Raw genomic sequence first — 20,150 nt, forward strand, 5'->3', positions numbered from 1 at the left:
CAAAGTTCAATGTATTTTATTTAGTAAAAAAAGCATTTTGCTGCAGTCACAGCTACAACCTTTTGAAGATATGTTTCACCAGACTCGCAAATATTCTTTTCAACTCTGATCAGCTTCTTTGTCCCTGCTGAAGAAAAGCATGTCCATGTGTTACCCAGGTTTACATGGCTTGTGGCAAAGTTCGATTTCTTCTGGATTTTTTTTTTCCCAATGATGGTTGTCTTCTTGTGGCACTGGACCACACAACTAATTACCCTATCAGCAACAATGAATTTCTGCACAATATTTTGTTTGGTTTGTGTATTATTATCTGTCTTGTCATACACCAAACCATAAACGGAGCTGTGCAAAGGAGAATCTTATTATGCCTTAGTTAAAAGAGCGTAGAACCAAACACATCAAGAGAAACACACAATTTACTTCTGCTCATGCTTACAGTTGCTCGTCTCTATAAGATAAGAAATACAGAATAGCAAAATGAACTGCTTTAGAATATCCAGCTGTTTCATTGTCCTCTGCAGCCTCTGTCTGTTTCTCTTTCTCGCTTGTCCTCTAAAACAATCTGCATAGTGTGGCTGGAAGAACGGAGGCGTTGTTTTGGTTGAATGGAGGAAAAGCAGAGGGGTGAGGGGTGGACAGCGAGATGCTCCAGCTGTGGGGGGACAAGACAACACAACAGCATCTCACATGTGGGTGATAGTGGGGTGGGTGTCCAGGCTGCGGGGGATGCACACAGTGGCATTGTTATAGGGGAGTTGGATGTATCTGATAATGTTGCGAGAAATGGATCATTCCCTCAAATCCTCCCTTTAGGAAGCCTTCACACAGAACACTAATGTTGCTATGTGTTTGTCTAAGTTAACACTGTTCAGAAAAATTTCCTCCTCCCCCCAAAAAAGGGACTTGAGGTAAAACAAGTATTTTAGTAAAGTTCAAAGTGTCAGAATTAGCATAATTAAAATAAAGTGAATTATATTGCGTACAGGCTCAACTATTAGGTCCTTAAAAGTGATTGTTTTGGGGGTTATTGAGAGGTAAACAAGCATTGTCTTCTCTTTTGTGATTTTTTAAAAATTTATTGATGGTAAAGCATTATTAACTCATACAGTAATAATGGAGATTACTGAAATGCTGTGTCCAATATTTGTCTTGGACATTTCTGAAGGCTGGTTCAAACAAATAGCAGACATAAGAGAACATTAGAATAATTTTGATCACCTAAGATTTATTATTATGTAAGTTATTTCTTACTACTACTCATTGGCCATATGTTATTACTTTGAGTCTCATTTTCATAATTTGCACCCATATCATCATAATGCAGCACAAGTTAATCAGATTATATAACACTATGTGGTCATTTCCATATCATTTGTTTTTCTTTTGTCAGAGCTGGATTTTGAAGTGAAACCTCTCCTTATGCACAGATTGTTGCAAATTAATCTTATTTAATACAACTTCTTCCACGAATCATTAACTTTTTTTCTTATTAACTTTGTTGTTGTTGTTGTTATGAGAATAAATTATTCTTGCTTGATTTGCACTGACAAAAATTGCCCTGATTCATTTGTCTTTGAAATAATTGTACTTACAGCCAACCTTTGTTGTTTGTAAAATCTTTCGTTAATTTTTTTCCCCATGATAAACTGTTTTCCCATATCTGTTCCCTTCATATAAAACAGCTAAATTAAAATTCAAAATGTGCTCTTTTTATTTTTTTTGCGTTGGACCTCAAAATTACCAGCATTCACAAACTGGCAATGGATTAAAGCTTTCGCCCCTGTTTTCAATATTATTGTGATGTTTAACTACAGTTTATGTTTTATTATCTCCACAGTTTGAGAAATGAATCATCAGATCATGGTCAAATAATTGCTGTCGTGTGGAAAATCACAGAAGCAGAATCTCCGAAACCATGAAGATTTTTTGAATTTATAGCCTACATAAAATAAGTGGACACTATGGTGACTTTTCATAAACTTTCAAAACTTTCCCCCCCCTAGATATATTTTTCCAGCAGCAGCAGCAGCAGGCTATCGGACATCCCTCACCTGCCTCAGCTCCTCTCCTCCGACTCTCCCTGCAGCACACACCCTGTCTGGGAGGGAGAGGCGCAGAAGGGACACAACTCGCCTCACAGACTCCCGGAATCTACTTTAAACTCATTTTCACGCTTTTGTTTTTGAATCTTAGACAAAGTAGAGTTTTATTCCTTCTTTTATAGGAGACATACGTTTTAAGAAAGTAGCCTACGTCACAGATTTTTATGAAGTTTATGAGAACTGAATTTGCGCTGTTGAGGCGACTTTTTTTAACGTTGTCCTCATGTGGAGCGCTCTTTGTTTTGTTTTAGTTTTAAAGTTTTATCCCGTCACGTATAGGCCTATACTTCGAACCACAAGGGAATTTTGAAACTTTAAAATTGGCCCTTTAGATTGGTGCCACGCTGTTTTACTAAAGCCGAAAAAACTTCAGCGCATTTAAACCGGCATTTGTGCGAAGAAGTGAAGTTAAATAAAATCGGGATTTCGTAATGTATATGTGAACGTTCCCCCCAAATCCGAATCGGTGTCGTTCGGAAAAGGGGAGAATTTGATGGAGGTTTTATGTGGGACCCGCTAGGATGGACGTGGTAGATGAAACAGAGGCTTTACAAAGATTTTTCGAAGGTAAGATGTTTTCTAATAATCTCATTAACCTTTTACGCAAGAGCCACTGTCGAAACAATACTAATTTTTTTATTTGTAAGAGTTCTGACTTATAAATGACTTGACTTCATGAAAAAAAGTAAAAAAATAACACTTTTTCTATTTTTTGCGACATGGACGTTGCAAAATTTAAAGAAAGTCCTCACCCAAACTTATTTGCAAACCTTTGGCCATAAGGTTGTAACATTTTTGTTTTTAGGCAAATTCCTCTTTGTAAATAGAAATATGCACTTTAACAGTTGACAATAAATAACATTGTCACAATCAATTAATGAGAAAAACATTTTTTTCCAGATAGATAGATAGATAGATAGATAGATAGATAGATAGATAGATAGATAGATAGATAGATAGATAGATAGATAGATAGATAGATAGATGATCCAATAACATCTAAATTATTTGAGATTTATTTAACACAACATAATACCTTTGTTTAGACATTTTAGGTGATGTACCTTTAACGTTTGAGAACATACATCATTATCTAAATAGCACATTTTAAATATACCTAGTTTCGTAATTACATCATTTGCTCAAAGAGTACTGTGCATAATTCTTTAGTCTCACCATTCCTTCATCTTGTCCTTTAAGGAGTAAATATATTTTGGTTCTGGTTTGGGCAGTCAGCTCTTCTTAGTGTGAGTTCATGGGCAGCAAAAACAGCAGAAATGAAAAAAAAATTCAAAATTAACAAATGTCAGGGACAAGACGTGTTGTTCTCATCATCAGATATCATCTGTGATTTATTTTCAACAGTCTGTGTGCTTTGATTTGTTGCTTTAAAGATTTCTCATTCACTGCTGAAAACAAGGGGAATTCAGAAATGTTAACTGGTGCGGGGAGAAAAAGTGCTGCTGATGGGTAACAGATTGAGGAGAAAAGTAGGAATCCTGAAGGAGGGGGATTAGGTGGAGGAAGGTGGGGCTAAAAGGGTGTAGGAATTTAAGTCAAGATAAATAGTGTGTTTTGTAAGTGCTCTGTTGGACCAGAGCCGGCTTGAGATTTTATGGGACCCTGAGCAGAGTTTGATTTGGGGCCCCAATTTTAATTCACATTATTTATTAAATAAATCACAGTAGTTAAATAGTGCAGAAAAGGTTATTTCTCTGAATTACCTCTTCGGTCTGTCAGTCAGGTCTAGAGTACAGTGATGAGCCATGAGCTTAGTAAATTCAGGAAAGAGGAACCAGTTTACATTTAGTTTGCAGCTACATTGCAGATGAAACATTACTCCAGCAAAATGTCAATTTAATGTCAATTTTATTAATACAGGATGTTTTAAATAGGGATGTCTAGGGTGTGAATAATCAGATGATTTTTTAAATTGATTGTCAGCGCTAGCAAAAACATAAAACATAAAACTAACTAATAACTGGGTAAAACAAGAAGACCCCAGAGGATAAAGGACTTAATGGGACTCAAACTTCACTGGACTTCGAAGCCAATGTAAAAACAAAAAAAGGATGTTTTTAGTTTAAGACACATTCTGTTTGAGAGGTCAGATGCTATTGCGGTCTGCGACAGTTTGAGTCCTACTTTTCATGGGAGCAGACAAATGCCGAGTACCCCAGGGTCCCATACTGGGGACCCTTCTTATTTAATATAGAAGCCCCCCGCTAACTCAGATTACAACAACTGATGAGAATAATTATCTTAACTACACAAATGACACAGAGCTACCAAGTGACTATGAAGCCATTCAAGCACAGAGCAGATGCAAGTCAATGCGTGGATATGGCATAACGTTCTCCAGCTGAATAGAAAGAAAACTGAAGTAATTATTTTAGGACCTTAATTATGGACGACCCAGACCACTCTCTTCATGAGTCTGCCTAGAGAAAACAGAGTATTCTCAGTCAGAGGCTTCTTCAGATTCGTTGTAATACAAGAGATCTTTCCTGCCAACAGCCATCATCATCTACAGTAACTCTTTGAAGAATCTAAATTAATGTTACAACAACATTAACTTTGGGATCAATAAAGTATTTTTTTAATTTGAATTTTTGAATTTTGAATTAAGAGTAACAACCAAGAGTGAGCACACAGCTTGAGCTATTATAATTAGAGATTAGTGAGGCCTGAAATCTACTATATTGATGGACTCAGACCTGAACTTTCAGAGTCACATAAAGACAATTGCAAAGTCAGCTTTCTATTACATGAAGAACATTTCCAGGATAGAAGGACTGATGTCCCAGCAAGATCTTGAGTAACTTATCCTCGCATTTATTTTTAGTCAAATTTATGACTGCAGTGGTGTCTTCACAGGTTTACCTAAAAAGTCAATCAGACAGCTGCAGCTGATCCGTGAAGCTGCTGCTGGCATTCTCACTCAAACTAGAAAAGTAGAGCGCATCGTCCCAGTTCTGAAGTTTTTAAATAGGATTCCTGAAGCTCAGAGAATGAACCTTAAAATACTTTTGTTAGTTTATAAGTCACCAAATGATTAGAACCAAAATACATTAACGGTTTGTTGACATATCAACCTTCCAGATGGCTGAGATCTTCTGGTCCATTTCTACTCTGTATCATTCAGCATTCAGTTGTTAAGCTTCCAGAAAACTGCAAAAATGTTGAAACACTAAGTTCATAAAATGTTGTCTGTTTCTCAATCTGTCATCGTCTTTCCTTACTTTGCGCCGGCAATATAATATAATGCTTTTGTTTTCTTTGTTGATTTATTTCTTTCTTATGATGTAAAGCACTTTGAATTGATTTGTTGCTGTATGTAACTGAATTTCATTTATATAGCAACTTTCATAAGTTACAAAACCACATAGTGCTTTACAGTAAAAGAATTTGTAAATGCAAAAAATATGCTATTAAAAATAAAATTGCCTTACCTTGCCTTGCTTGGGGTCACCATGCAGGACTGGGGACCCTAAGCAGCAGCATGGTATGTGCTATACTGGTTCTTGGTGACAAGGTGGGAATGTCTACATTTCAAGCCCCAAATTAATATTCTTTATAAAAAGCATAGTTTTGTTGTTTTTATCTGCAGAGTATTTTTGATATGATCACTTTCTTCTGTCTATTTTTACTTATTCATGCTATAAGCTTCCTATAGAGCATGAATACTTTTAAAGTCATTTAAACGTGGTGTCAGTCCACAATACACCGTGCGGTTAACTGTTCCCTTCTTGTTAAAATACAGAACACCCACTTTACTGATTAAGTTTTTATTTTTTTAAAGTGTTTCAGATGTCAGATGTGCATAAACACAATCACACCCCAAGAAGAGATCTGTGAGGACATTTTGACGCTTTATTATTGTATGCTCTAAACACCTACTGAAATATACACAGCCGTCCATGACTGTCAAATGGTTCCTCACTGTTCTGACAGGAATTTAGTGTGTTTACATTCTTGCTTTGGGAGTAAGAGAGATGTTCTTTCTTTGGCTTTATTTCAGCCACCCTCGCTTGGTTTAAAATGTCAACTTGTTCATGAGAGGTACACATTAGGTGCTTGTTTTCCTTGTTTTAATCCTGAGCTCAGGATTTTATTGAATCAACTTTGTATGGGCGTCAAAAAATGCTCTTTTATAGCTGATCAGTTAAAACAGCACCGTAGAGAAAAACACTCAGACATGCAGCAATATGATTGATTTGGGTACTGGTAAAGTGTGTTTTATATGTGTGCACATTAATGTACATTCCTGGCATAGTCCTGGTGGCTGTTAAAACACGATGAGGTGAGACTGGTGTTACTCTTCGTGGTCTTAGGCCTCTCGCTCCGACTCTCTCTGACTCCATTAGAGTGACAGTGAGCAGACAGGGTGAGGAGGTGAGATAGTGCAGACTCAGGGTGGAGAAAGGAGCCAACCACAGATCCCCCTTGAAACTTGACCTTCTCCTCTCTGACTCACTTCGATAGCAACCAGTCCCTCGCACAAAGATGGTGTGTGCGCCCACAGAGACTGGAGTCACAGCTGTCTGCAAATAGTCATAACGTCACCAAAGATTTGATTAAAAGAGAAGATGTAATGCAGTTTTTATATAGTTGTCATAAGAGATGAATTTTCACTTAAAATACACAAAATTGGCTTTATGAGGGCTCGCTTTCAAAAACACTAATTGTGATGGATGCAGATGTTTTTGATGAGCAGGAACTACAGTATGTCCTCAGCGAGTTCTGTCCCGGGGATTCCTCTCAATGGGATGTTCCCAACTACTTTTAAAGGGAGGCACTCATCAGGTCTCCTTATCATATCAGCGAAATTTCTTAATTGACTTCTTTCAATGCAGAGAAGTTTCCCCTCACTGAACCTCTAAGTTCAGCCATCCTGAGGAAACTCATTTCACTCACTCTTTCTTTTGGTTATGATCTATTTCTCACACAGGTAAATGAATATTACCTTTTTGGTCCAGACAAGGCCTCGATCCTTAAATTCATCTCCTGCTCTATCTTCACTCCCTGAGACTTGAGGCAGGGACTGATCCCCAACTTTGAGAGAACAATTGTTCTTTCTCTGGTTGAGATTTAATCTTTAATATACACTGGAAGCCCTTAAATTGTTTCATGTGCAACGTCATTATGACTGATCACCATAAACACATTAAAACATTTTGTTAATCTGTATTTCCTGTACTATACAAGCTGATGGGACAGCAGTAAACCTGTTCTTCCATTACTCAGTTGTCGCCATCTGAGTAATTTTATGAAAAGTCCTGCTGCGCTACTCCCACAGTAGCTCTGAATAATGGGTGTAAATGCTACGACTCATCATGGAAATCCTGCAATAAGGTTGACAAAGTTTAGCTGAGTTCTCTGATTTATGGGTTCATCAGAAAGTTACTGTTGTTTCTGAGCTTGCAGACAGGCTTGAAGTACTAAGCAATGTGCTGCAAGCCACCCCGCTCCCTGCGTACATTGTTAAACTTGTAAAAGTAAATTACTTCACTGATTAATTAATTTTTGTTTCCACATTCATTTTCAATGATGTAAAGTCCTGCCAGAAAATTTTAATGACTATTTTTCATTTTGTTGCATCTTTTGAACAGTAACCACTGTAGTCTTGCAGTGCCCCGTATCATTGTTGTGAAACCAGAAACAACTCTGATCTGTACCAGAACATCTTTTCTTCCTAATTTCCTAAATGTTCCTTTACGTTGTCTCTGATTATATCTTGTTTAGTTCCTCCTCCTTTTTTTTCTCAATATTGAGAATTTCAGCCATTGGCACTCAGCCTCACATTTTACACAGCTTCTCTCTGCGTCCAGGTCCCAGCCTGATTTCTGTTGTAATCTCCCTGAGCCAGGGCCACCGGTGCGGCCAGTGCTTGTATGCGACAAGGGCTGTGTGTGGTAGCCTGGTACAGCCCTTTCCCATGACTGGGAACTAATCCTCATTAAAACACTCTATTTCACACATACACATAGTGTTTTTAGCACACAAAACACACACACACACACTTTTTTTACACTGTTCTGCGACTCTTAAGACTTTGTTCTAAAGTCTTTGCGCCCGATGGGAGAAACATGTAAAAGATAGACAGGAATTGTTTCTCTCATCTTCTGTTTCAGGTGTTGTCAGCTGAAGAACGTCATCATGCTTTGGCTTCGTCCAGGTACCCTGTGCTGCTCTGTCTGCTCTGCTTCTGTAGATGTGGTTTCTTAGACTTGATGAGTGGCTTTATGTTTTTGTTAATGTGTCAAAGTGATATGCCTCAGTTTTCTGAGCAACTCTGTCATGAGAAAATATGCAAGACATTAGCATTGGCGATGATTTGGAACATCTTCTGTAATTTTTGCTTTAGTATGTGTGTACTTGACGGAATGCTGTAGACACAGTATGCATGTTTCTAAATTGAGCTGCATTTTCCAGATCAGCTGTGAAGGTTGCTTGCGGTCTTATTTGTCTATGTTGACAGATTTTGGCAGGTTAGTCATAAATAGTAAAATCTAAAAATGCCTGTATATTAATCAACAAACCAATTTAAGAGCTTTCAAACATTTGATTTGATATCCTCTTAAGTTCTTCCCTTTGTCAACAATTGCATAATACTGTATGTGCTGTGTGAATGTTATTTATTCAGCTTTTTCCATCTATTTTATGGATGTTCAGCCAAGATCGTTGGAGGATTAACTAAGATTGTTATTCATTGTAGTCAGATATTTTCCATTTATTAAAAAAATCTGCTAGCTCGTCTTCAGAAAAAGAGAAAAATTCATTCAAGGTCTGCATTTAATTTTTTTTTCTGAAAACAGGTTGGTAAAGTAGATTAAGTCCTTTTTTGTTTATCCTGGAATGTCATTTATGTTATTTTAAAGAGCTTTAGGTAATAGTGCGGCAAATGAAACATTTAGACTTTGTGTTCAAGAAAAAAAAAATCCTTTGAATTTTTTTTATTTTTGGTTAAGAGGAGTTAATGTCATGTAGGTTCAATCTCAAGGACAGAGCAGGGGAGAGAAAGGCAGAGGTTATAAGCAGTTCATACACCAGTGTGATTGACAGTGCTAGGACATCCTTCCTTGCTCTGATTGGTTGTTTCTGACTGAGAGCTGTGGATTTATGCAGATGGCAGTGGGACCAGAAACAGAAGAGCTCGATTTTTTTTACAGGTTATCTGTCTCATGTTATACTGTCAGGATATAGTGACAGTTTTAACAAATATGTAAAAAAGTTAGTCACTGCTGCTTTAAGATTACTCAGGTTAAAACTGAATCAGTTCATGCTTATAGTTTATTAACTGAACTTTCAAATCTAAATTTGCACACAAAACAAAATATGATTCTCGATTATCACTTTTACATGCAATAAAGTTATGAAAGATACATAAAAGCTTGAAGTTATGGGTTAATTAGCAACTTAATATATTATCATGTAGCTTTGGTAACCTGTCCTTTACAGATTTACACCTGTTTAATTTTTCTTCTGTTCTCTTTGTTGACTGCATTTAAATTTGTCTGCAATCCTGCCTGACTTGCTGTTATTCTGTGACTTAGTTGTCAGAAAGTAAAATAAGCCCAACATTTTTATGGAAAATATGTCCATTTAGACAAAGTTTTTAAATTATGGCCAGCTCTTATTCACTCCAGGGCTCCTTTACTCTGTTGTATCTGTAAATCACTCCATTGCTCTCCCTGCCTACAGCAGGCTATGCACAGTAAGACAAGGCTTGAGGTTACAGAAACCAGCATAAACAAGAAAAATAATTTGTTTAAGCAGTTACTGTGTTTATGTAGTTAATTTTAAAGAATGGAAAGAGACAAACATACTGTCAGTAACAGTATGTTTGCCTAGACAGATATTTACACTCCAGTTCTTATACACACAAAAGTCACAATTCCCCAAAGGGAAACCCTTTCCTGCAAAAGAAGCTAAAATTATCTTACATTTGTTTACCACTGAATGGCGGATCACTTAATGATGCTTGGCTCAAGGTCAACATGTAAAAAACAGCTATGGTATGTTCAAAGTTCTCCTTAAAAGCTTATGTCACTCATGAATGCACTTATGAAAATGCAATTTATGGCATGATAGATAAAAATAAGAACTCTATGCATTATATGAAATTCAAAGATTACCTTAGGAAACACAGTGTATTGTTACGTTCTTTACTCATGTCTGAAACTGGACGAATATGTTCTTACTCAAAATAAAACCGCATTTTCCTGAATCATATTCATCTTTAATCGGAACTCACACACTCTGTCTTCTGTGTGACAACCAAGCCATTGAAATGGTGGCATAACACACACACGCACGTAAAAACAAACAAATGCGTGTTCACCCCGGCACGCGTATGCTCACACAACCCTTAATCTTTCCAAAGGCACGTCTGTATCGAAGTCAGGCTGACAAGCATTTCACTGTTCTCCCCTGGACACAGCTGGACAGAGAAAAACATAGAGGACAGGGAAATCTACACATTCAGTCCACAGCCAGTTAAGATGATTCAGTAATTTGCCCGTTACACATGCTTGATCTACGTTTCTGTCAATCTTCTCTCTAAACCAAATGACATTGACATTGGCTCCTTTAATTACTATTATTGATCAAAATAAGCATGTAAACAGAAGAATCTTTTGGTTTTTTTGCTTTGGTGTGACATTATAAACCATTACTGTTCTTTGTTGTATTAAAAAGCTACATCACAAAAAATTAGACAACAAAATAACACAATACCAGCTAAATATACAGTAATTCATATGTTTACTGTGAAACTGTACATTTTCACAGTTTCCACTGTGAGAATTTGTTTTTTTTTTTTGGAGTATCCCATTCTTACAAAAGAGCAGTGATCTACCACAATAACATTTACAACTAGATGAGTAGAATTCATGTTTTTTCCATAGTGAGGTGATTTCTTCAAGATTTATGTTATTTTACGAAATAAAAAAAAACAGTGAGTAGGTTTAAATTCCCTTGGTAAATAATTTGTTTTTCAGCTCTTTTATCAAAAACCTTGACGTTTTGGAGCATTTTTGTGTCAAATGGGATCTTTGACACAAACAGGACACGTCATGGTGAGTCGTACTAAGACAGAACGGATTACTGGACTTCAGCCACAGAATGTTTTATTTAAACTATCAATACCTCAGAACAACAATGGCTCAAAAAGGATCACTGGGTATCAGACTTTTAAGTGTCGAACCAGGTGCTCAAGGGGTCGACGATAATAGGAGTCACTTATGTCTGTTGTTCTTAATGCTTTGCTGTCACTTTCTGTTGCTGTATGACTCAAATTTTGCACCAGTTATGCAATAACATTTCATAATTTTATGTTATGATGTGCAGAGGTTCTGTAAACACTGAGGAATGTTTACTCAACTCAGCATGCCAAATGCATGAAGTAGCTTCAAAAGAATGACAGTCCGATCTGTTTTCAGATTATTTTTTACTTTTGCCAATTAAGGTTGCTAATAGATTCTGAATGGAATGTTGAGTTGTATTTTTTTTATTTTAGGTGATTATTAAGTGTAGGGAAGAAATAAGATGCTGCTGCCGCAACAAAAGAAATCTACTTGGTCACGTCTTTATTTTTTACTCTCTTCATCCGAAGTGTTTAACTATGTTGTCAAGACATTCTTGTAAATGAGGTCTTTCATCTCAAGGAGCTTTATCCTGGTTAAATAAAGGTTAAATTAATGACTTTTTAACATATGCTGAACATGCTCCAGTTATATGAAAATCTTGAGTTTCATTTTCCCAGAATGAAACCTTGGTAGTTGTCTTAATATCTGCAGTATCTAAGTTTGTTTTTTTCTTTGAAGGTAAAACCAACAGTTTTCCCACCTAAATGAAATAATATATTGGTTATAACTGCAACAAAAATATTTCCTATAAAATTTATTATCATTGTTTAATTCATAAATTTGAGCAAAATGTAGAATGATAACTCAATGAATTTAATAGCAGTTTTCGGGTCCTTAAAAATGCTATGTAATTTTGCCATTCTGATCTTTATCGAGTTCCACCAATAAGACAAAGGGATATTATTAGCGAGTGAATTGGTGGTCATACTCATGAAACCTTGCTAACTATAGAATTAAAAAAGCTTTTAAGCTTTTTTCCCTCTTTATCTTTTGCAGTAACTGTAATTATTCCAAACAGCTGCCTTTATCTGAGTTGCATGTTTTAGGTATTTCCTTGCTTTAGTGCAGCTGATTTTAATTGATGACTGATTTACAGGCGTTTGTTGAACTGCAATCAGTTGAATCAGGCACATTACAGCAGGGAAACCTCTAAAACATGTAGGACAGAGTGCCTTGAGGACCAGGGTTGGGAAACACTGAGCTAGCTGACCAACAGTGCTCAGCAACAGGTGGGGGAAAAGTCCCTTTGCATTCCTTGATGCTGTTAATCAGCCAGTGACAGGGCTTACTGTTTTGCAAAATGCACATTTTGGCTTCACACTTTGTTTTTTAGACACATCAACACGGCAAGATGAGAACCAGTGTGTCAGAAGTCTAATTTTAAGTACACTTTGGAACATGTCTATATTTACACCTTTGTCACTTAATCATGGTGATGGATTGCATGAATACAAACTAGTCATTCCAATAAAAAAATTATAAACCCTATTATTAGTTTTCAATGCCATCTTGTTTTGAACATGTTTCTTGGACTACAGTGTTAAGTCTATTTTTTTCTCCCTCACTTTCCTTTGTAAAGTCTTCCCAACCTTGAACATCATACCTTTTTCCTCTCTTTTTCCTCTAAGCCTTCCTTAGGCCCCATCAATCTTCCCTCCTCTTTCCCTATATCTCCCTATTTTCTGTTATCAGTCCTGCCAGCTTAAATTTACTGCCTCTTTGGGTGGGGTGCACATCTGGATCCTATTTAAAAAGAACCATCCTGCCTTTTTTCCTTCTTTTTTTTCTACTAACATGCATCAACAGACATTTACCAGCTGTTTATTGTCTGAGAAGCAAGATTGTTTTTTGTCATCAAAATGGCAACACAAGGATTTATAACCTTAAATCTTAAATCTAATTTAATTAGTCTGAGACAAGAGCTCAAGTTTGTGGTTTTTTCTGGTTGAAAGATATGAGATATGACTGTTCACTGGAAATGTTCTCAAATGGGGCCATTTTTCCAGGATGATATAACACATTAGTCACCTTTGTTGCAAACAGTAGAACTCAGTAATAAAATATTATAGGAGCTGTGACTCTAGCAGCATGGAGCAACATTTGTGTTGTGTTTTGATGGCAGTTAGAAATGGATGGAGAAAAGGGAAAAGGTGAAATATTTTCTAATGCTAACACAAAAATTCCTCACATTCCCCAGTTTCTAGCTGAGGACCTTCCTAATCTATTGGAGGAGGAGTGAATGCGTGTGTGTGCGCGCGCACGTGTGGGGGCGTATGTGTGTGTGCGTATTTATGGGGGTGGTGTTTGGGCTTTAAAAGAGTGGGGTGTCCCACCCATCCACTTATAGCAAGTCCATTTTTTTTCATTTGTTCTGTTTGCACAATCTGACATTTGGGAAAATATCTTGGAGGTTTTTAAAAAAATATTTACTTTTTAATTATAATATTTGAACTGATGGTGATTATCTCTATAAGAGATGTATTCAAAGCAGGTGTTCATTCTACGTCTGTGTTTTCAAGACTAAGTGAGGTCATGTGTTTGGGATTTGCAAGGCTTTGCCTATCAAAGGCTGAAAATGACCCTGAGGGAAAGATTGGGTTGGATTTTGGAAATACTTTTGTGTAGAATTATTTGTAACATTTTCTATATATTTATAGAAACAATTAGTCAATTGACTAGTTAATACTTTAAATATGAATACAATAAATAGTAGTCAGACCTATTTGGAAATATTTTTAAACAGCCCTTGGATTTCTCACTTTCTTTGATATTTTTTTTGATAGTTTAGTTATCTTTAGTCATGAAGCTTATGAAACTAAATTCAATTCCATGTGGTTACCCATTTCCTACCCAGAGTTACCAATTACAGGTTGTAGTTAAAATATTCCACTGGGAAATTAAAAAAGCCAAACATATGAGTTCTCTCTGCATATGTGTCTCACATGTGAAAGTGAGTGCTAAGAATATGGCGCAAGGGGTGGAATATTGCCCTAAACTATGTTTAAAAACATTTTTAACATATTCTTCCCTTATACTATGACTGCTTGACTTTTCTTTGCTCATTAGGGGGAAATGAATAGAAGCCTCCCCCAAAGAAATGCATATATCTCAGATACAGCAGGAAAATACTACCTTTGTTGAAGATATAATCATCTGTTAGAATGTCAAAAATGATACCTTTGGGAATATAGGGTTAATTTAGCTCAAATGTTTTCAAGTAGAACAAATATGGCTTCAGTACAAAACAGTTTGTGTAACAATGGTGGAGACTCTGAATCATCACTATGTCCACATCCTTTGACTCTTTGTCACATCTGAAACCTTAATCTCTACATTTCCTGTGAGCCAATCACAACCCTCCATTTCACAACATCATCATTAAGTGTTCAAGATAATGTCATCATGTCTCATTATCACATTTTACACCTTGAAATTAACAGAGTTCTTACAAAGACATTTGTGGGATAAATCTGTCAGGGAATTGTTGAAACACTTGGACTGAGCAGTTGTGGCATTGTGTGGATCGGCTGATAGATTCCTGTTGCTAATCCCCAGATGCTCTCCATCTTCTCTCTTCACGTTCCCAACCCTCCCTTCTCCACAGGTCATGATATTACCAGTTCTCTGGAGCCAGCCAACATCGACACCAGTATCCTGGAAGAGTACATCAGCAAGGAGGACGATAGCACTGACATGTCAGTAGGGACTCCAGACTAACCCAGCAACGTCAAAACAACATGCACCAACCAAAGCAAACCATGTTGTTACAAAGGAATTTGTTTTTTCTGATAAGGCTAATCCCTTCTTTCTTTTTCTTTTTTCTCCCTCCCAGCTGTTTCTCAGAGGTCCACAGCACCCCAGGACCAAATTATTCATCTCCTCAGGCAGGAGTGTCCTCCTCTGGAGGATTGGTGTGTGGTGTGAGTCCCCCTATTCCTCTGCGCCAAGGAGCCCCTCCAGCCGGGCCCCCTAGTTGTCAGAACGCCTACCCCCAGGGTCCATCTCTAGGGCTCCGACACGGTTACCCCTGCCTGGGACAACAGCAGCAGCAGCAGCATCAGCAGCACCAGGCTCACGTCAAGCCAGAGCACCGGGGCCATTACGCTCCAGGGTGAGCACAGTAGTTCAGGAAAAAACTGGGAATTTATTATCAGAAGGTTGGTTAAGTTATTTGGAAATGGTAATTATTTACTTTAATTACTGATTATTTCCCCGAAAAAGCAATCCAATTACTTTACTGATTGCTTATCTTCGAAAGTAATTAGTTATTTGAATTACTTTACTTAGTTTCTTTAAAAAAAAAAAAGAATGTAGAGCCTGAATACCCTTTAAAGCAGTGGTCCCCAACCCTGGTTGTCAGGGCCTACTGCCCTGCATGTTTTAGGTGTTTCCCTGCTGCTGCACAACTGGGTTAAATGAATAGGTGATGAACCGACTTCTATAGCATATGCAGGAATGCAAAGGAGGTAATGCAATCATATAAATCAGCTGTTCTGGAGTCCAGACTCATCAAAAACATGCAGGACAGCAGTCCCTGAGGACCAGGGCTCGGGATCACTGCTTTAAAGAATGTATTTTTAGCCTAATTCTATTTTTTCTGTATATTTCATCATATCAAATTTAATCAAATGAAGCCATCCCCTTTTAAAACCTGTTGATGTCTTACCACGGTGAGACTGAAAAAAGGTGGAATTATCAAAGAAGGCCAACAACCAATCACACAAACCCCTTGTTTTTGCTGACTTTATCAATATAAAACAAACTAAACTGAAGATATACATTTTCATGAGAATACAAGACCATGTTATTAGATATTAAGGATCTACATGTTTGTATTTTGTTAAGTTTGTTGCTGATTTACGTCTGTGTTTCATTGTTTAATTCCACCTGATCATTCAACCAGACAGCCTTCGTCAAACACAGAAACACAGACATTGTTCGACTAAGTGAACAGTAATGAACTAGCAAGTGTTTATTGTGATACCTCTGATGACGCCATTCTTTGCTGCATTTCTCTAACAGTAGATTTTCATTTTGCTTTATGCTCTGATAAATAATAGTCATTTTAGGCATGCTTTAGTTGCAGCCATCTCATGATTTCAACATGTATTTACCTTTCTTGAATATCACGTTCTCTTGTCTTTCACATTTTTCTAAAAATGGCATTTGGCCACTTTTACAACTTATATATCAAAGAAATATAATACCATGGATCATTTAGTAAACATTTGTTTAAACTCTGATCAACTTAAGAAAATTTTAAAATCAATTAAAAAAAAATTTATTCTTAAGTTGCACGTGTTTTGTTGGTGGGAAAGAGGGTATGTTTTCATTTACAGAATTAATATAACAAAATTAAATGTTTTCATATTATGCCACAGCTGTACCAGGTTGCTAATAATTGGGATTTTGATTAATAATATATAATACAATACTCTTACTCTTACTTCACCATTACAGCCAAAACCCAACTCTTCAACAAGTGCATTATCAATGTTACTTTAGTAATTTAAAGTGTTAGTCAAGATGAGAGGGAGGACTGATAACAGAGATAAAGAGTCCACTTATATCCTCAGAAACAGAAAGTCTGACCTTTCTGGTTGTGAGAAAGTGCAGAACAAGAAAAACCACAACTAAGACGAAGTGGTTAATGCTGGATATTTAAATAGATTTAACATTTCTAGAGATTAGCATGCCTGTGTTATAAGCTTTAAATTCATTCCCATTATTTTTCTTTCCTTCTTTGATCCTTTGCTGCTAGGACTCTTCCTGAGTCCCCACCAGACTCCAGCTCTGAGCCTTATTCCCCTCAACAGGTGAATGGTGAGTAGCTGGCTTTTTGCTTTAGAAAATGGGAATTCAAACGCCAAGCCTAATGTTGGTTTATTTTATTTTAATTAAACTAGACACCGACTTTGCAGCCAAATATATTGTTTCATTGTTTTATTAATCTCACCTTTTTTCAACAATTAGATTAAATTTTGCCTTTTAAATAGTGTGCTTGCATTCTCAAATCTTTGGTTTAGATCCTCACATGATCAGAACCATGACTCCAGAGAATATGTGCCAGATGACTCCAACGCCGCCTCTCCCACCACACGGTCACTATCCTGGCATGCATCGAGACATGTACCTAAAGCCAGAGCCCATGATCTCGCAGTATCATATCGGCCCAGCAACTAGTGGGGGTGGGGAGATGCAGCAGACACAGATGCTCCATCAGCTGCTGCAGCATCCTCAGGGGCAAGAGTGAGTCAGTGGATAGGGTTGTCTTCACCAGTGTGTGTTGAATCATCAGACACAATCAGTTCTGATTTTGTTTTTGCAGCAGCATCTCTGTTCATCAAACCAAGAAGAGGAAGCACTCTGAATCTCCCAACAGCACCTCGAATTCCCAAATCCTCACAGGTATCATCAAACAAGAACCAGGTAGGCAGGCATCTTTCTTCCCTCCCTCCCTCCCTCCCTCACCTCCTCTACCTCACGCTCACCAGCTCTCACTAACTCTTAACACAGATTTACAGAACAGAACGTTTATTACATGAAGCTTCAACACGTTAAAGTCAGCTGTTTTAAACCTGTTTGTCACAGGTTTAATGCAGGACGCAGACAACTCCTACCTGGACCCAAACTATCAGTGCATCAAGTGGCAACCTCACCAGCAGAACAAATGGACACCCCTTTATGATGCCAACGGCAAGGACCTGTGCGTGGAATTCATCTTTGCTATATTGTGCAGAAGCAAAAAGAGATTCATGAATTTTTTAGAGTCAAAAATGAACTATGATTTAATTGGTTACTGGTATAATTCAACAAAATGCACGACAGGAGTGGAAAAGTAATGGCTTTCCACAACATTCCTGCGCAGTGAGGTATATGGGGGAGTGAACAAGAGCAGGGTTTCAATTTAGACAGACACCGTCGACGAGGATAAAGGGGGAAAAAAATGTATTGCACCTCGTTGTGCTTTTGCAGTGCCAAACAAGATAGGGAGGGAGGTTGGAATGAACTCCCAGGACCTTTGAGATATGTTATCAAAACCACCTGGTTGAGCATTGAAGCTCTAAGAACACAATGCTTAAATTATGAAAATATACGGGAGTGACTTTTTCAAAATTACAAAATTTTAAGGGAACGTTTAATCTGAGGTGACCTCCAATTAGCAGAAGGATACAGATGAATAGCCATGTTAATGCTTAAAAATATAAAATTTTGTTGATAGCTTGTGATTTTTCTGGCTGTACAGCTCAGTTTTTCTGAACTTGTATAATGAAACCTATATTTTCCTACACGGGAAAAATAGAAAAGCATTTTTGGTCTAGTTTCTAGTGCAAGTATTTTAGTACACTTGAAATAAGACAAAACAAACTCTTAAGCTTTAGGAGCTCGTTTCAAGTCAATAATTCATTAATACTGATAAAAATACTAGTTCCACTGGCAGATTTTTCACTTATAATATGTTAATAATTGTTAATAAAGTGAAAGAAAATCTGTCACGGAAATTAGTACTTTTTAAAAAAATCAATACTAAAGAATGATTTACTTAAGCTGAAAGAAAATAATTAGCATTTTCTGTGAACATAATTCATAAATTCTTGGAAAGTAACTTTTTATTTTACTGAAAGGAACATATAGATTTACATAAAATAATAAAAAGAAAGTCACCTTTAACCTACTAAAGTGCAACTTAATTACAAAAAAGTAACAAGTACATTTTGTGAAAATTACCGGTAAATTCAGCAGATTTTCTTCTTCCCTGTTTAGACCGATGCCAACCTACCGCGTTGATGCTGACAAAGGCTTCAACTTCTCCTTGGCTGATGATGCCTTTGTATGCCAGAAGAAGAACCACTTCCAGGTCACAGTGTATATCGGGATGCTTGGAGACCCTAAATATATCAAGACGAATGAAGGCCTGCAGCCCATAGACTGCTTTTATCTCAAACTACATGGAGTGAAGGTGAAGGAAACATGCTGGACAGTCAAAGCATGATTTCAGATGTATGTATGGTACCAACTTGGCTTGATTAGGTCCTTAGATGATGGACAACCTGACATTTATTACGTTACATATTCTATAAATTGTAGATTTATGAATGTCTTTAAGGAATAATGATATGGAAAAAATACTCACACCTTTAATTTGACACTGGGTGTAAGGGTGTGTATTTATTAAGTACTCAATTTTTGTTCTTTGCCGGCAGGTGGAAGCCATGAATCAATCGATCAGTGTGGAACAGTCACAGTCTGACCGCAGCAAGAGGCCTTTCAAGCCAGTGCTGTAGGTCCATGCACCTTAAATCACTTTGAAACAATCATGAGCTCAATCATGCCATCATTATATTTGTCTTTGTGTGCCAGGGTCACGTTGCCCCCTGAGCAGGTCACCAAAGTTACAGTAGGACGACTCCACTTCAGCGAGACCACAGCAAATAACATGAGGAAGAAGGGCAAACCGAATCCTGATCAGAGGTAGAAAATGTGTGCTGCATAAATGTGAAATATTTGGACACATTTATGACCCTTAGGTCATAAAACACAAAAGTGTTTTTGACTGCATTAATCTTTGCAGGTATTTCATGCTGGTAGTGGCCCTGCATGCACAGTCCCACAGTCAGAGCTACACTGTGGCTGCACATGTGTCTGAGAGGATCATCGTCAGGGTAACGTCTGGCCATGTCTGTTTCCTTCTTACAGCAATCATATCCCGTGTGAATGTGAAACTTTTCTATTGATCAGCTCCTTGGCCCTTTCTAACCTCATGCTCTCCATTCCTTTAACCTGTCTGAATGTTCTTACCTTTACATTTTGAAAAGAAAATTGTTCCCAGAACTCAAATGATGAACGAATACATGGTGTTGCTGTCCTGTAAAAAGAGAATTCAGAGAATTTCTCTATT

General features: G+C 37.2%; 1 protein-coding gene and 1 long non-coding RNA gene across 6 annotated transcripts in view; one reads left to right on the top strand and one right to left on the bottom strand.

Annotated features, from left to right (window-relative positions):
* Positions 1–3,616, bottom strand: LOC114134258 (uncharacterized). Its single transcript, XR_003593364.1, has 2 exons — positions 3,279–3,616; positions 1–652 (listed from the first exon to the last, which is right to left on the bottom strand). It is a non-coding gene; the product is annotated as an uncharacterized LOC114134258 (long non-coding RNA).
* The window catches only part of myrf (myelin regulatory factor), a 26,656-nt gene continuing 8,577 nt past the window's right edge, over positions 2,072–20,150 (top strand). Inside the window, exons 1-11 of one of the 5 annotated variants that reach the window (XM_028000685.1) lie at positions 2,072–2,669; positions 14,856–14,946; positions 15,084–15,362; positions 17,013–17,074; positions 17,278–17,500; positions 17,580–17,680; positions 17,843–17,957; positions 19,016–19,211; positions 19,456–19,532; positions 19,613–19,723; positions 19,824–19,929. In XM_028000685.1, the coding sequence (XP_027856486.1) occupies positions 2,624–2,669; positions 14,856–14,946; positions 15,084–15,362; positions 17,013–17,074; positions 17,278–17,500; positions 17,580–17,680; positions 17,843–17,957; positions 19,016–19,211; positions 19,456–19,532; positions 19,613–19,723; positions 19,824–19,929 (1,407 nt within the window). In that variant the 5' untranslated portion in view covers positions 2,072–2,623. The remainder of the gene's footprint in view (positions 2,670–14,855; positions 14,947–15,083; positions 15,363–17,012; positions 17,075–17,277; positions 17,501–17,579; positions 17,681–17,842; positions 17,958–19,015; positions 19,212–19,455; positions 19,533–19,612; positions 19,724–19,823; positions 19,930–20,150) is intronic. The other 4 variants (XM_028000697.1, XM_028000714.1, XM_028000706.1 and 1 more) reach the window with 4 other exon arrangements.

This window comes from Xiphophorus couchianus, chromosome 2 (assembly GCF_001444195.1).
Source record: "Xiphophorus couchianus chromosome 2, X_couchianus-1.0, whole genome shotgun sequence".
NCBI lineage: Eukaryota > Metazoa > Chordata > Actinopteri > Cyprinodontiformes > Poeciliidae > Xiphophorus > Xiphophorus couchianus.